This window comes from Papaver somniferum, chromosome 4, assembly GCF_003573695.1.
Source record: "Papaver somniferum cultivar HN1 chromosome 4, ASM357369v1, whole genome shotgun sequence".
NCBI lineage: Eukaryota > Viridiplantae > Streptophyta > Magnoliopsida > Ranunculales > Papaveraceae > Papaver > Papaver somniferum.
Genome location: NC_039361.1, coordinates 54,549,519 through 54,563,505, shown reverse-complemented (window position 1 = coordinate 54,563,505; position 13,987 = coordinate 54,549,519). Strand labels below are relative to the sequence as shown.

The following is a 13,987-nucleotide window of genomic DNA, read 5'->3' as shown; positions in this document are numbered from 1 at the left end:
TCCATTATAAAGGACATAAGTATCAATAATTTTTGCTTATTTAATTTTTTCTTTATTTTAATTATTACACCCAACAGTTTTGACCAGGTTGAGGTCGTTATATTAACATTTACAGAAAAACAGTCAAGGTATAAGTGGATCTCTGTTTTAATTGATGTCCCAACTCTTAAGCTTTAAGATGAGGTAATTAAATACTCCATCAGCTGTACGTGTACGATCGGTTATAGCAGCCGAGGATGGGGGACCGATGTAGTTGGCTAACCTCATTTTAGTCCAAGTACTTTTTCCTTTCCAGGAAAGAAATCTAAGGCTAAAAAATCTGGCGAGATTGGGGTATACCCAGATTAATTAGCACAATACTCATTTTATTTCTATCCAAATTAGTGTGTTAAGGGGTGTTTAAAAAGTGTTAAAAGACCAAATTGTCCATACTAAAATACCATGCCAACCAAAACATATTAAAAAGAAAATCAAAATCTTTCTTCTACACTCGAACTATACATGTGAAATCAAAAAAAAAAACGAAGAATCAAAACGAACCAAAAGTCGGCAGGGTATTTTTTGTCGACCTTGCCGACTAAAATATTGTCGGCAGGGGATAAGGTTGAATACCATGCCGACTTTTCATCTCTGAAATTAGCAGCTACAGGGTCGGCAAGATATCCATCTCTATACCTTGCCGATTATATTTTAGTCGGCAGGTTATGAAATTAATGCCTTGCCGACTAATCATGCATCTGTAATACCTTCTCTGTATGTTAAAAATCCTATAGTCGGCAAGGTATTTTTTTATCGACCTTGCCAGCCATAAGTTGTCGGCATGTTCTTCATCCACAGACCTTGCCGGCCGGATATAGCAGGCATGTTCCTCATCCGTAGACCTTGCCGATTTTTCATACTTTCAGAACTGAAAATGTTGATTCCTTATAAAATTTTGAGTATAAAATCGCCCAGCAGCTCTACAATCTCATATTTATAAGTGTTTGGGTAGTACGATTTCATTTCCGTTACAAGTAGAATTCTTAAAAAAGAAAAGAAAGCTCAAAAATCTACCCACATCTATGAGATCAATCTAAAATAAAATCTAATTTCAAAATTTTAATCGACTAATCAACTAATTAAATTAATGATCCTAATCACATTTATTAATGTTAATTAATCAAGAATAAATTAGCCATTTTTGTAAATATATGGATAAGGGGCTTTGTGTTTTATTTCAAAATGATTTTATTTTGTCTCATTGGGATACCCCAATCAAGCCACGTAAAAAAAGGTGATGATATTTCTTTGTTACGGAGAAATATTAGTTCTAAGATAACTAATTTTGTGTTTTTCCTCGCTAATGGCAACAGCCACCAGCCATCCATGTTGCGGTATGCTTCTGTGCTTTCATGTTCCAGGTTGCTCAGCAACGCGTAATTTCAGACAGTAATTATCGTCTGTTCCCTGCTGACCACTTCAAATTTTGGCAACATTCTAGGATCCCGACAACATTATAGTATTTATAGTCGTCCAATAAATACCACACAACTCGGGGTATCTCCACTTGAGAAAAGTCAAGTCAGTCTTTTTTGTCCACAAATATTTAACCATTTTAGTCTAAATATTTTCCCAAAAAATCACAAAAAAAGAAAAGAATATGACCATTTTAAAGTGGATTTGATCTGGAAAAAAGTCTCTCTTTTGTTCCATTAATTCATTAAATAAGCAATAAAAAAAGAAGAAATTTGCAGAACTACAGTCCCTTTTCTCTTCTGGTGTCTTTTCACATTAGTTGAAATTAATTTGTTTATGGTATTATTATTATAGCTTTTTCAGAATTGATTTATTACGACGTAAGTGGGGTCTTATATACAGAAGGATTGTCAAAATGGAGGAATCATCGCATCAAAGTCCAACTTATTCTAATTTCTCTTCACCACCATCTTCTCCATCTTCCCAAACACCATTTTCAATGGATAACTTGTTGGGTCTTCTCAGAATTAAAGTCATCCGTGGGATGAATTTAGCTATTCGGGATGTTCTTACTAGTGATCCCTACGTTGTCGTCAAGATGGGTAAACAGGTTTGATTTTTAGAAACTTCTTTTTTTTTTTTTGGTATTTTGAATGTGACCCATTTGTTGATTCTTGATTATTATTATTTATTTTTTAGTATTTTCCTATGTTTTTGAGTGATCTTCAAATTTTGATGGGATATGACCAAACCCTTCATGGGTTAAAGAGTTTTTGTTTTTGTCTGTAGAGAAAGGTGTGATCTTGCCATTTAAGTTCTTATACATCTGTAGAAAAATTAAAAGAATTCTAAGTTGATGAGAAATTTTTGGCCAAATTTTATTTTGATGTTCAATGGTCATGTTTTGATTTTGTTGCTCATCTCTTCATGCTGTTATATATCATAGAAATCTCACTCTTTTTTGTGACAACTACAGAGATGGTTTGTTAGTTACTTCATCTTGATTTTAGAATTTGCTCAAATTGTACCTATAATTTGCAACTTCAAAGAGACAAAGTAATCTTGGGTTTCCCCTCATTCTTCAGCTGACTTGTTTGATTTTTAGTCCATGACAAAAATGTGACAAAATATTCTTCTAAGTTTCCAGAGTTTACTTATCTAGTGTACTACTGATTATATTATTAAAATAATCTTCGCCGGTTTCTCGAGCGAAATCTTCTGAAGTTTTCATTTCCAAGTTCATGGATATACATAGTACTAGTTGTTTGATGGTTCGTTTGAGTTTAGGAGGCGAAGAGAAGGTCTTGTTTACTTCTTCATCTTAACCTTGTTTGTTAAACTTTTAATCGGTGGTATTGTTTTTGTGATTTGGTATGGTGTAACAAATGTCAAAAATTTTGATGCAGAAACTCAAGACTCGTGTGATTAAAAAAGATGTTAACCCTGAGTGGAATGAAGATCTGACTCTTTGTGTTCAAGATCCTAATTTGCCAGTCAAACTTGTAAGTGCTCTTCCCTATAAACTAAAATGGTTGGACATGCGCTGTAGCAGCAATTTTTTGTTAAAACTTGTGACAAGAAAATCTTGTTCGATTGCAGTTATCCTTATTACATTGTTGGCTTAGGACATACCTTCTGTTTCTGCATTAACATTTAGATAGTTTTTTGTAAATGTTGCCATTACTGATTTCTCTTTGCTGGTGCGGAACAATTGCGTCTGTACATACTTTTACTTGTCAAATGCTTCTCAATTTAATCGGTACCTCGAGAGTTTTTCTTTCATTCAGACTTAACTGATATTTATCGTTGAAAGATGGTTTATGTGTATGTTTTCTTTGTTGAAACTTGAAAGGATTAAACGGTGTACTGTCATGACTCGCTTAAGTTAGGAACTCCACCTTGCCATTAGCCCATAATTGATAAACTTAAGTACATCTTCACCTACTTGTGCCAAACAGCAAATTAATCGGTTGTTACCCATTTGAGCTGTTAAAAAACAAAATGTATTTTTCATGCTGATTCCCAGTAAAGACGTTAATTTTTTACAATGTAGTTACAGCTTTTCTCGGGTGCTAAAGATGATACTCTGTATAGCCAACATAATTAAAGATCGTGTTTGAGTTTTGAATCAATCTGCCTAAACCTTGTCAAGATACTTATCTGAGGAATATTTACTAGAAAGAAAAGCGTGCTACTGTCTGTCGTCGTTTCTGTCACTTGTAGCCATGAATACTCAGTTTAGTAGAGGAATAATGCCTGGGGACAGATTTTCAGTACTCAATTGAGAAAAGAACCCAGACACAGAACACAGTTCACTATATGTTATCTATCTTTTACACACTGCAACACATTCCGTGAACTGATATGGTTACTTAGCCTTTCCTTCATGAACTGCATGAGCCCAATAGGAGGACTATTACTAGCAGAAATACCTCCTAGTCCACAGGGTAGCATATGCATCGAGTTCATAAACTGTGAGACTTTGCCCTAGTTTCACTTCTCTGCCAGGATATTGGCAAAATGTGGCTTAAGATTTGCGGGTCTTTGTTATGCAATCTTTAATCATCAGTTGTACAAGTGGGAATTGCTTCCTATCTGTTCTGCATTGATGCTTTCTGTGTTTCATTTTGTACGACACTTCAGTCTAATCTTATTTTTTCCGGTTGCTGGAAAGTCCTAAACGAAGTTTGAGACACACATGAGCCATTTCCCCTTAAAATTTTGCTATGTGGTTACTAACATCAGTAAATATTTCTCATGATCTTTTGTGTTGGTTTTCGCAGACAGTGTATGACAAGGACACATTCAGTTTAGATGACAAAATGGGTTATGCTGAATTTGATATAAAACCATTTTTAGAGGCTGTGAAGATGCATTTAGTAGGACTTCCAAATGGTACCGTAGTTACAAAAGTGACCCCAGGCAGGAAAAACTGTTTATCTGAAGAAAGCATTATTATGGTGGAGGATAATAAAGTTGTTCAGAATATGATTCTCAGGCTCAGAGATGTTGAATGTGGTGAAATTGAACTTCAACTCCAGTGGATTGATCTGCCAGGTGCCAAGCGTGTTTAATTAGGGGTTTCTATATATGTAACGTAACACCTGAATGGGTGCTAGTATATATTCCTATTGGAAAAACATACTAAACTGGTTGATGCTTCAATGGCAGACTTCCAGGTTAGTATTTAAAACCAGAGAATGATGTTTCGTGAAATCTTTAGGCTTGTAATTTTAGCAGTATTTCTGAACTTATGCACTGGTTTGGCATTATAGAGGTGAATAGAAACTTGTACGAAGAATGTGTTTCTGCTTCCTTTTACTTATGGTCATACCTACAAAAACGTGCAATCTGTAATATATTAGCAGTATGTGTGCAATTTCGTATTTTGTTTGAACTCAAGTCAGAACTGGTCTGCCTTAGACTGTCAGAGTGTATTTAGAAGATGGAAATGGAGTAGTTTTCTCTTGATATGTTTCCTGAAATGCTGTTTCCGAGGGGTGATTCTAGCGTCGAGGAACTTAAAAGTTGCAGAAGGATATTCCACCCTGTGAGCCAACTTGCCAAACACAAAGCAAAGTGACCCTAAATTCGAAAAGAGAAAAGCAGATATGTTCTTGTAGGAGTCTAAGGAACATCATGTGTTCCAAGGCAAAACCAAGAGGAGTTTGAAAATGCAGCGGAGACATGAGAGCAACAAGGGAACGATAAGAAGATAGCCGTGCAGCCGTGCTTTAATATAATCAAAAGAGATATTGAAAACCGCTCCAAAGTGTCCAAAGTGCTGCGGTGCGTGCAACTAAACGTGGTCTTGCTTGCTCATTCCCACTTCAGACTTCTATGCTACCACCCACTGTCTCTTTCTGACACACTTCCTTTTTTCCTCGGCCAATTATTACTAGAATCTTATGTTCAATGGCTTTTTGATCTTTTGTCGCCTGCTCTCCTAAAACATCAACTCCTGCCTTTTTCATCAAGTTTTGAGACGTTGGAGTACTTAAATTTTCCAAGCCAAGTTTTCATTTCAGACCAGCCTGGTGCTGGAGTGTAGGTTGCAGGATAAGATCATTGTCAAGATACTCAAAAGTCTCAAACTGGTAATATTGCATTTGAGCATCTCAATCAAGTCAACGGTCAACATATTCCGTCCACATTTGTGAACCGAACAGAAAAGGTTGCTGCAGGGTTACCAGTGCCGAGCAAAATCAACCCTTCAATCATATGGGATTTGGCCCCAACCTAAGAATCAAATTCAGATTTGTGATTTTCAGACAGGTTTGTCACGTCAACAGATAAGAAACTGGGTGGAAAACTAGGCTTGTTTTTCTAGTACAACAATCGATGGTGAAATAGCATGCGCAAAGAATATCCGGGAGATTCATTTTCAGCACAGGAGAATATTTGAAATGATGACTGCTTTTGAACAGCAAAAACAAGTCCGTTGATTTTGAGGTTATCTTATAAGCCAAGGGGTTATTTGAGTTTGGGTCTACCTAGTAGCATCATTTAGACATGTCCTTGCTCTTGCGAATATATATATATATATATTTATGTTGGTAATTCATTTATAGTTTTCCGTCCAATTTTTGTTATGAGCTTCATTTTTCGGTTAAAAACATCTGCTTGCGTGCTATTGGAACATTTTTTCCCCCTAATTTTCAAATTGTTTAATAACTGATTAGTATGTTTATTTCCGCATTTCTTCAAAATTGTAAAATCTACCACGAGTTTGTTAAAATAATTTAAGAGAAATCTTGTTAGAAAGGTGAATCGTAAAATAGCGAGGATTGTCAAGAAGATCCTTTGATTTTTTGTTTGATCGGCTGTTGGAAATGGTCCCTCGTGATATCCTTGCTATAGATTTGTGTACATGTCCTTTGTAACTATGTTCCCAGATCGTTTGTTCATGACAAGATTTATGGCTTGTTTTGAGACCATGTACACGTTCATGTCCCCCTCATTCGTGTTTCATCTTTTCTCTCTTATGTGATGCATCCAACTAAATTATTGACAATTAATAATATTACAACGAATGAAACACCTATGAAATGCCAAACAAAATGTAACTTCTTCCGTTTATTTGATTGTTGGAGGTTGATGAAAAGAATAGCTAGGCTCATCAAATCGAAATAATATCTTACTACTTTAAACTAAATTCCATTTGAACAAAACAATATGTATTCATGATAACCACTTTTTCCTTGTCCAACCTTAGGAAAAGAAATTTCTCACCGATTTTTATTTACATGTAAAACTATGACCTCGATTACTAACTTTTCGATTATCTGATCATTTCGATTATTTGATCATTGTTTGACGGTCGATTGTTTGATCATTGTTTGATAACCCCTTGATTCTCTGAAGATGTTACGTTTCACTTTTTGAGATTCCAAATGGTCATTTAATTATCGAATTCCGGTAAGGTGGCAACGAAAAAATTTACCCATTCCCTCATAGTGGCCAAAGAAAATGGTCAAACTGGATAGGTAAACGCTCCAATCTGAGCATTACTCACTCCTTCTCAAGATGAATCGGTTAACTCAACTTCAGACGATCATTTGAACCTAACCGATCGGCTAAGGTTAGACTGAGAATTGACTCATATTGAGAGGATGAACGTGTCTCAGGTTGAGCCTACTGAGCAAGTCTGGGCCGATAGCGGCTAGTTCATCCCACAAGTTTTAATTCTTCTCCTAGAAATTCAATCATTTCCATTCAAAAATAACACCTCTCTAACTTTTCCGTCCATAATTTCTGAATAATGGCTCAACCTTATATTAATCCTACAAAGTTTGCCTTATATGACGATTTTATCTCTACGTAGAAACTTTGTTGTATGTTATTCGGCTAAGAGTATGAAACGACGCCAAAATGGTTTAGCGAGTTATTGGAGGAGGATTTATAACTTCTGCACTGGCACTGATAACCCAAATAATCGTAATATAGCTGGGTAGTTCAATCGATTTGGGACTATAAAAAAACTAGTTAGAAGAATCTATAAGTTTAGTTAGGGTTGCCATCGATATCAACTTAGGGGTAGAACCAATGCTGCAGTTGTATTGCGAGCTTGAGAGGAATGACAAAGATGGAAAGGAACCAATTATGCTCACGGAGCTCATTACGAAATTCTTAAGGAATTTTTGATAACCCGTATAGGATGTGAAAAGGTACACATACGACTTCAGTAGGACATTGATGGAGTTGTTATAAATTTAATTTTACTTTCATTTCTAAATAGAATAGTTCTAATTAAATGTAACAGTTTACATTAATAGACTTAATCTCAATCAAACAGATAGAAATCTGCGAACCTGATTGATATGAGAAATAACTTGGACGGTACCAAAGATCAATGCCCAAGTGTCAATCAAGTTCTATCCAACAAACAATGTCGGATTTATCAACTGATTGAACTACGTTCAACTTGTGATGTTTCAATTATATAAAAATATAATGCAGAAAAGAAATAACACAGACACCAGAATTTTTTTTAAGGAGGAAACCGCAAATGCAGAAAAACACCGGGACCTAGTCCAGATTGAACACACACTGTATTAACCGCTACAGATTCTAGCCTACTACAAGTTAACTTCGGACTGGAATGTAGTTGAGACCTAACCAAGTCTCACACCGATTAAGGTACAGTCGCGTTTCTTACGCCTCTAGAACCACGCCGGATTCTACGCACTTGATTACCTTAGCTGATGTCACCCACAACTAAGAGTTGCTACGACCTAAAGTCGAAGACTTATAAACAAATCTGTCTCCCACATATATGTCCATTCTTTATTCCGTCTTTGTTCCGTCTTTTGATAAAATCAAGGTGAACAGGAACCAACTAATAATCCGGTCTTATACTCCCGAAGAGTAGCTTAGAAAATATTAGTCACCTCACAATAACCCAACTTATTAACATGAAAAGTTATTGCGGAATCACAAGAGTCTGAGATGAAGAACTTTTGTGATTACTTTTTATATCTTACCAATCAAAGATAAATCTCGAGTAAATGTTAGAGAAGATAAAACTCAATATGATAGAACAAGTAAGATCAAAATATGCATCTACAGAGAAAATAGTTGGATCTGGCTTCACAAATCCCAATGAAGTCTTCAAGTCGTTAACCTAATAATGGTTTTGGAAAAACCTAGGTTAAAGGAGAATCGACTCTAGTACACAACTAGGAATACACATAAATGTGGGGATAAGGTTTTCCCATTGCTGGAGTTCTCCCTTACATAGTCTTTCAAATCAGGGTTTCTTTCGATCAAACCTAAGATATCTTAGTAACAAAGCATTCAATATTCACCATTAGATGAAATCCTGATTTAAGATTCAAGCTAAGTCTGCTTAGAAATAAAGAAATAAATCTCCACCATTAGATGGTCTTAGCTTGCTACATACAAATGAAATATACCTTTATTTAGATATGAGTTACCGTACCTAAACGTGTATATTGAGTTGGCTCAATAATAGTCTACCGAAGTTAGCCATATGAACACTTTTGTCTTAGCCGTATTCATCTAACACTTCTAGATCAAATATGAAGATCAATTAATGATGAAATATAATCAAATGAATCTAATTGTATTTCAAATAGAGTTTTTCAATTGTTGACCATCTTATAAAAATATATATGAACAAATTGAATGAGAATCGGTTTGAATCGTAATCGTACAAAGTACTTATACAAGAATCAATTCATGAACATTAAGCCACGATTTGCAAAGATTGCATTTATTAGATCTTAAATATTTTATTTCATGAGTATGAGAATCATACATGACCGATTCTATAGCTTTACCACTGTGTTCGCCAACTAGGTACGCGATAGCAGCTTCGGACCTTGGTAGTCAAGACGTTCACAAACCCGGTTCGCGAACAACCGTTCCGGACCCAATTCAGGTAAACCTATTCGCATACTAGCTACGCAAACAAGAGTTACAAACTTTCTCAGGTAAATCCGTTCGCATACTAGGTATGCAAACAAGAGCTCCGGACCTGAATCACCACAATACAGTTTGCATACTAGGTATGCATACCGTGTTGTATCTAGACATGGGTAATTGTTCTAAACTCTCATTTCAATCATTAAAACATCCTAAGAAGACGAAAATGGTTATCTCACACAAACCATTAGCTTCAAGGAATTTTCAAGTGATCGAATAATCAATATGAAACTTCCCAAGTTAACATCAAATGACTGTCTCACACAAATCATATAAGATGTTCAAAGTAATTTTCACATGACATGATCATCTTTTGACATTATATTCAGTTTCCAACAAATAAATTGTTTCCAACTAAAGTCGTCAAGAATATGATGAACATAGCTAAAGCAAAGAGCTTCCGACACATATTTCGAAAAATAGATAAGCGAGTTAAACTCAGTTCGAAATATCAAATGTGTATAATGTAAAAGTCTATATAGCTATACGACTTAGTCTCATTAGAAAATATAATAGAATGGACTTCTGAGTGATAGATAAGTTTTAGTCTCTACATACCTTTTGTTGATGAAGTTCCTCCAAACTCCTTATTAGATCTTCGTCTTCAATTGGTGAACACCGTGAAGTCTAAAGCTCAACTACACATTCTATCCTAATCCGAGACATAGCTATAAGTAGACTAGAAATCAAGTATATAGTTTTGATCAACTAAACTTGACAAAAAAGCTTGAGATAGCAACACATGTGAGTTCGACCGAGCAGTGCTCTAACACCCTTGATGTCATCTTGCATCTTGATATACTGCAACTTGAGATCATTCACCTCACTCCAACCATTGATTTAATCCTAGAGCTTAAGATTCTTCAGGATCAAATGCTCTTCTATAATCTTGATAACCTTGAGGAATTTGCTAAAGACTTGAGAATATGGATCTAATTCTTTTATTAGACGTTAGATTAAGATTCTTCAGGATCAAATGCTATTCTAAGCTGTTGAAAAATGGCCATTATTATTGAAATTTGTGTAATATCTCGATTCAGCTAGTAGGATCCATTTAATAGAATATAGGTAATGGCTTTTCCTTTTATTAACACCTAGGAATTTTTAGCATAATTACTCGTGCAGGAGTAATCCAGGGATGAGTGACCTCCTGGCAAGTCGCTGCTTGATGACCACAATGGGTTCCCATACAATAACCAAACTGTTAGATGACTGCAGCGGCGGAGTGGGAACGTATCGGTTAATGGTCGAGTCATTACAACTTGAGTTGATCGTAGGAACTTAAAACGAAGTACGTAGAGAAACTAAGTGGGGACAATATAGATGGAGGGTTGAGTCATTACAACTTGAGTCGATCGTAGGAACTCGAGATGAAGCATATACGGTAAACTCTTTTCCCAATGTGAGAAATCGAGTTTTCTCATCCACATGGACCATCAAATAGACTTATCTGCCCAGATTACCCCCCCCCCCCCACCACCTAGGGACGGTCTTAGGAAGGGGCTAAACTAGGCTATAACTCGTCCTCCTGTTGACCCAACAAAAATTTGATATGGAATTTTTGAAAGTTTGTATTTAGCGCATCTATAATTATGTTATTGTTAGGCTATGCAATTTCTGTACATTGGGATATGGATGGAATATAATGAAATAGAGACACTTTGGGGTTCCCTATGAAATGAGGCATGAAACGGAGTCACTACGAAGAAGTTCCGGGAGTTACGAAGGAAGCTTCAGGCTCATATTGGTCATGGGTTGAGAATGGGAATTGAACTCTACGAGCTCGAATTTCCCGTTGTTCCTCAGTAACTCAGTGGTAGAGCGGTCGGCTGTTAACTAATTGGTCGTAGGTTCGAATCCTACTTGGGGAGATTTTATTCATTCTGAATAAAAGAATTCAGGATGAAATGAAAAGGCTCGCGTTGACCGCTAGGAGTAGGTAGCCCGTGCCCTGTCTTTCTTTCTATTGCATTTTATCCCATCGTATCACATTTTCTTCTGGTATATTTGAGAACCGCAGTCACTACCTCGGTGTAAATCCGAGATAATCCTTTATTCCATATCCCTGGGGCTATTTACAACTATCCAATTAATCATTCTCAGATAGTATTATCATTGCATCAAAAATGCAGTCATCGATTTTCCTGAGAGGTTACAACTACCGCGTGCAAACATATTAAGACTAGTCACGCTTTTTTTTATTCCATGCTACTAATACTTGTACTTGCTCTACTATTCATCCCAATCCTGACTGAGGAAGAGGATGGATTCGGGCCAGTCATACTTTGTTTCATGATGAAATCATTCGCAATAAATAAGATAAAAAAAAGTAAGACTATTCGTTTCGAAAAAAACTCATGCCCAAGTTACATAACTTTGGGTCCACTATCCCGATTAGTATTTTCCTACCCCCAGAGCTAAATGCAAAGTACTTCCCTTTTGGGTCTGTTGTGGGCGAGGAGGGATTTGAACCCCCAACACTGTGGTTCGTATCCACGTGCTCTAATCCTCTGAGCTACATGCCCCATCCCGTCCCCACATGATCTGTTCTCGGGAGTACCCTCACAAATAAGCCTTTCCTCAGTCATTTCATTTAGGGTTAAGAAGATGTGGAAAGCGTTTCTCTCTAGGAGAAGGGTGCCTTCCGAGGTGTGAAGTGGGAGAAAAGGGATGTCATAATCGGAGTTTTGGAGAAAATGACCTTTTCATTATTATTTTCATATTGAATAAGTAATAAGAATGAGAGGTGTTAAGCTTTTTATCATCCTGGCGGCGAGCTATTTTGTCGCAGGATCTCCCTACAGTATCGACACCGCAATAGAGTTCAACCACCAAGTTCGGGATGTATTGGTGTGGTTCCTCTATGCCTAGGACACCAGAATATCGAACCATGAACGAATAAAGGCATGAGATAAAAGCATATTTATTATATTGGCTGGTGATTATGAGGCCCCAATTCTTGACTGGAGGGGACACCAAAGGCCTATGCCCTTTCATCCCTCGGATAGAGATGGAGGGAAAAGCTTTTGGTTTTTCATGTTGTCAAAGAGTTGAACAATGGTTTTTTCGTGTTTTAAAAGAGTTGAACAATGAAAATAGATGGTGAGTGCCTGATCAAATTGATCGGGTCATGTAGGAACAAGGTTCAAGTCTGTCGGTCAGTTAGGATACCTCAACTGCATACATCACTGTACTTCCACTTGACTCTTATTGTAATGATAAAAGGCTTGTCTCGCCGTGACCTTCTCTTGGATTCTCAAAACTTCTGTAGCTCCATCCCTGCAGGGGCAGAGAACCCGTCGCTTTCTCGGCTGTGCTACCGGAGGATTTATGGAAGTCGGAATAGGAGAGCAATCACCTTGGGGTAGGCTTACTATTTAGATGGTTCCAGCAGTTATTCGCTCCGCACTTGGCTACCCAGCGTTTACTGTGGGGACGATAACTAGTACACCAGAGGTGCGTCCTTCCTGTGTCCTCTCGTACTAAGGAAAGGTCCTATCAATACTCTAACGCCCATACCGGATACAGACCGAACTGTCTCACGGTGTTCTGAAACCAGCTCACGTATCGCTTTAATGGGCGAATAACCCAACCCTTGGAACATACTACAACCCTAGGTGGAGAAGAGCCGACATCGAGGTACCAAACCTTCCCGTCGATGTGAACTCTTGGGGAAGATCAGCCTTCTAACAATTCAGGCCTATCCAAAGAAAATCATAGGTTTATCCCTGACCCTAATATAAGTCCTTGTGATAACCATAGAAATTGAGTTTAAAAATGACGAAATAGAAAAACATGGTTTAGTCGTTTGCGCACAAATACCGTGAGGCTCATACATAAAATCTAGTTAAAATTAACGAAATTTAGGGGCTGGAGTTAATGCAGTGAAGCTACCAAGAGAAACAACCATGGGAATGGAATCTCACCCTATATGGGTGATAAATAGGAAAATGCCAAGTATTATTGAAGGAAAAGTCAAGAAAATATGGTACTTCTTCCATAATTTTATCGAAGAGGGAAGGAAAATTTTCTGGAAGATATTGAGTGTCCGACCCTTGATAATTTACATTTTCTCATTAAATTATCTTATTTTGATGAATATGGATTGGTGATACCTAGTATCCGGCTAACATTATTTGGCCGGATATTAAGTATCCTCCTAAATGTAGCCAAGCCTTACAGTGTAATTTTATTTTATTTTTATTAATGCCTTCAGATTTTAAAAAATTATGTTGCCAATAAAAAATAAACTTGTTGTCCCCTTTTGTTAACTCAACGGTTCGCTTCGTTGTCCTTTTCATGACAAGGATCTCTGCGCAATTAGTGTTGATTATAAACGAAAATGGTTGACACCTCAAAACCTTGACCTTAAGGGTTCATCGCATCCGTACGAAGGGTTCAGATTGAGCCACATCATGGCAGAGGAATTTTGGGAATGTCAAGCATTTCCGGATTATAAATCCAGAAACACCTTAATATCAGAAATAATGTTATTCACCTGGAGTGAAAAAGCGGGGGTCTAACAATACCACTCAATATTTCGCTTAGCAATCTGTATGGACAAACTCCAATATACTTTTAAGAG

The 13,987-nt window shown here is 36.9% G+C and overlaps 1 protein-coding gene across 1 annotated transcript; it reads left to right on the top strand.

The window, feature by feature from the left end:
• The first annotated feature begins 1,645 nt into the window (after positions 1–1,645).
• LOC113275541 (GTPase activating protein 1-like) lies at positions 1,646–4,926 on the top strand. The gene is made up of 3 exons (XM_026525069.1): positions 1,646–2,065; positions 2,862–2,957; positions 4,239–4,926. Exons 1-3 carry the CDS (start codon positions 1,871–1,873, stop codon positions 4,527–4,529), a joined length of 582 nt encoding a protein of 193 aa, XP_026380854.1. The 5' UTR covers positions 1,646–1,870; the 3' UTR covers positions 4,530–4,926.
• The last annotated feature ends 9,061 nt before the right edge of the window (positions 4,927–13,987 follow it).